The following is a 2,835-nucleotide window of genomic DNA, read 5'->3' as shown; positions in this document are numbered from 1 at the left end:
CTCCATATCGTCATGTAAGGAGACATACGATGTGTTTGTGTGTGTGAGTGTGCTTCATAACTGGTGCTTCATAACTGGTAACATCATGGTCATGTGCACTGGGGCCCATCGTAAATACCTTACGCCACTGCTCACAGGAGCAACCTGTCTCTGCCTTATGAGCAAGGCCTAGTTTTGATACTTTAAGTTCCTTTTTTTCCAATAAAGTTAGGCATTTTTGCTTACGTAAGATTTTGAATGCAGTCATTTGACTCCTCATGGTGTATGTTTTATATTGTGGTGTTGCAACTACCTGTAGCCTAAAGGGGCAGAGTGCACATACAAAAAAATGTAAAAAGTGTAAAAAATGTAAATAAAATGTAAAAAGTCCGAAAAAACAAGTCCAAATGTCATAAATATATATATATATCCCATAAATCTACACAGACTCTGGGAGTGGCGTTATCTTCGTTTAATCCCTAGACAACTTCTTTGGAGTACTTTGACCCTTCATAACAATTAAAATGTCACCTATTGAGGTAACTTTTGAACCAGCCCATCAGTGTCCCCCCCCCCCCCCCCCCTATGGTCTGAGTTCATTGGAGCCGCTGGTTGGACTGTGGTGCTCCTCGACAAGGACCAGCTTCACAAATTGGCTTGACTTCGTAAGTTAAGAGAGCGTCATTTTATTAAAGTGTGATGTTAAAATGGAATTAGCAGACCAGTGGCATTTAAGCGAGTTTTGCGGCGATTGAATTAGTATTGCAGGCCTGTAGCAAAGTTAAGTTAACTAGCTAACGCTGGGTTTCCACGTTAGCTCAACGGTAGAAATGTAAATTAACGGGTCTACGAGGTGTTCCGATCCGGTCCGCACTTAATTAACACCGGATTTACCGTGACGAATGATGCTAGTGACGTTATCTGGTTCTCACGTGGTGACTTTAAAGCCGTGACCGTGTCGGCTAACCGCTCAGCCTAGCCCAGGGGTTTGGTTATATAACTCTAAAATAACTAACTGATAGTAGAGACGGTAGTTGTCTGTACAGCTACTCTCTGAATAACAACACTGACTGCGGGTCTATTGCACGTTGTTAGGCTGTAATAATACAGCACATGTCTGTCATAGCGTTGGTATCTGAAAGATGATCATATGATAGAAAACCATGGATTGCTGACTGGGATTTGGCTTTCAACAGATATTGCCTGGAAGCAAAACAGCTGTGACAAATAGTTAGACTTTAATGATTATTTGGATTATCTGTCACTAATGTTTTGACCAATGTATCAATTATTCAGTCTAAAAAATGTCAGAAAATAGTGAAAAGAAATATCTAAACCTAAAGCCCAATGTGAGATTTTCAAAAGGTTTGTTCTGTCCAAAACCCAAAGATACTCAATTTAAAATGAATTAAAGAGAAAAACAAAGCAAGTCCTGATATTTCTGCTGCAACGAATGACCACACTCAGATAAAATAATGTGAGATTTCACATGTGAATCCTTCATTTTGTTTTTCCATAGTTCCTTCTGACCATGCAGCTGGTGATCCGCCGGTACCGTCACTCAGACAAGGACCCGGTGCTCACCCTCTTCAGCAATGGCATCAGGGAGAACATCCGCCCATGTTTTCGCAACGCCATGACCAGCCCTCTCAACCTCGCCATCACCCTGGCTCTGTGTGCCGCTGGCCACCTGCTCGGCTCCGTGTTGTGGGCTGTGGTGCTACCAGGAGCCTGGGTGGCCCTCGTGTACTACTTCTGTCATGAGCTGTACGCCAGCTTTGTCAGGGAGAAATTCCAGACGGACATGCAGGACATCCCTGGGAACTATCTGAAAGGACCGGGTGACTGCTTCTGGGTGGCCGAGGCTGAGGTTGAAGGGAGGACCCGGGTCTTGGGTATGGTGGCCGTGGTGGCCAAACAAAGTGGGAAGGAAAGATATGGAGAACTGTGCAGGATGAGCATCTCACCATCGTACCGTCGGATGGGCCTGGGCCTCAGGCTGGCTCATACTGCGGTGGACTTCTGCAAGGAGCGAGGCTTCTCCAAGGTGCTGCTGCAGACCAGCTCCACTCAGACCACCGCTGTGTCCCTGTACCAGAAACTGGGGTTCAGCCACGTCGCCTCACACACCAAAACGTATACTTTTGATTGGATTGTAATGATCACTAAGGTGTCTCTTTTGATTCTGGAAAAACACCTGTAGCCCCTGTCATCAGTGTCTGAATGGGTGTGAATGGGTAAAGGACACGTAGTGTTAGCTATGAACAACAACAACAACAAGAGCATATGCTCGGACTCTCTGAGCACCATTCACTGTCAAACATCCACCAGAGAGGAAGCACAATGGATGTGGGACCAGTGATCTACACGTTGTTGGAGGTGCTGATCGCTGTCAGCTGCTGTCTTGGTAATGTGCTGGTTGTTTTGGCGCTGTGGACCAGTAAAAGCATATTTCAACAGCATATTTCGAATAATTGCACTTTATTTACATTGCACACAGGAGTTAAACACAATAGATGTCTGGGAGGCTACATTTAGATAAAGTATCTTTGTCTCATGAAACAGAAACTAATATTTGTGACAAAGATTATATATTGACGTTTGCGTAGTAATTTAGATGAGCCCTCAGGCCACGAACAGAAACCAATATAGGTATTTGACCATTTCTGCCAGTTTTGACTTGACCAATTTACATATTTATACTCATCATCATAATAGTTTAAGTAGACAGGAGTTCTAAAACTTTTTGCTGCCAGGGACCCCTCACAGTGGAGAAGATTTTTCAAGGACCCCCTCTTTATAGTAACACCAATACAGAAAATACTACCATTTGTACTCTTAGATGCCATATAAACT

At 43.9% G+C, this 2,835-nt stretch overlaps 1 protein-coding gene across 1 annotated transcript; it reads left to right on the top strand.

Annotated features, from left to right (window-relative positions):
- Window positions 1-1,510: 1,510 nt before the first annotated feature.
- Window positions 1,511-2,182, top strand: nat8l2 (N-acetyltransferase 8-like 2; the record flags this gene model as incomplete). The annotated part of the gene is made up of 1 exon (XM_079296481.1): window positions 1,511-2,182. The coding sequence occupies one exon, from the start codon at window positions 1,511-1,513 to the stop codon at window positions 2,180-2,182; it is 672 nt and encodes a 223-aa protein (XP_079152607.1).
- Window positions 2,183-2,835: the final 653 nt, after the last annotated feature.

The sequence above is a fragment of the Melanostigma gelatinosum genome (assembly GCF_949748355.1).
Source record: "Melanostigma gelatinosum genome assembly, chromosome: 3".
Classification (NCBI taxonomy): domain Eukaryota; kingdom Metazoa; phylum Chordata; class Actinopteri; order Perciformes; family Zoarcidae; genus Melanostigma; species Melanostigma gelatinosum.
The sequence above is the reverse complement of the archived record's forward strand: the minus strand, read 5'-3'. Positions and strand labels throughout refer to the sequence as shown.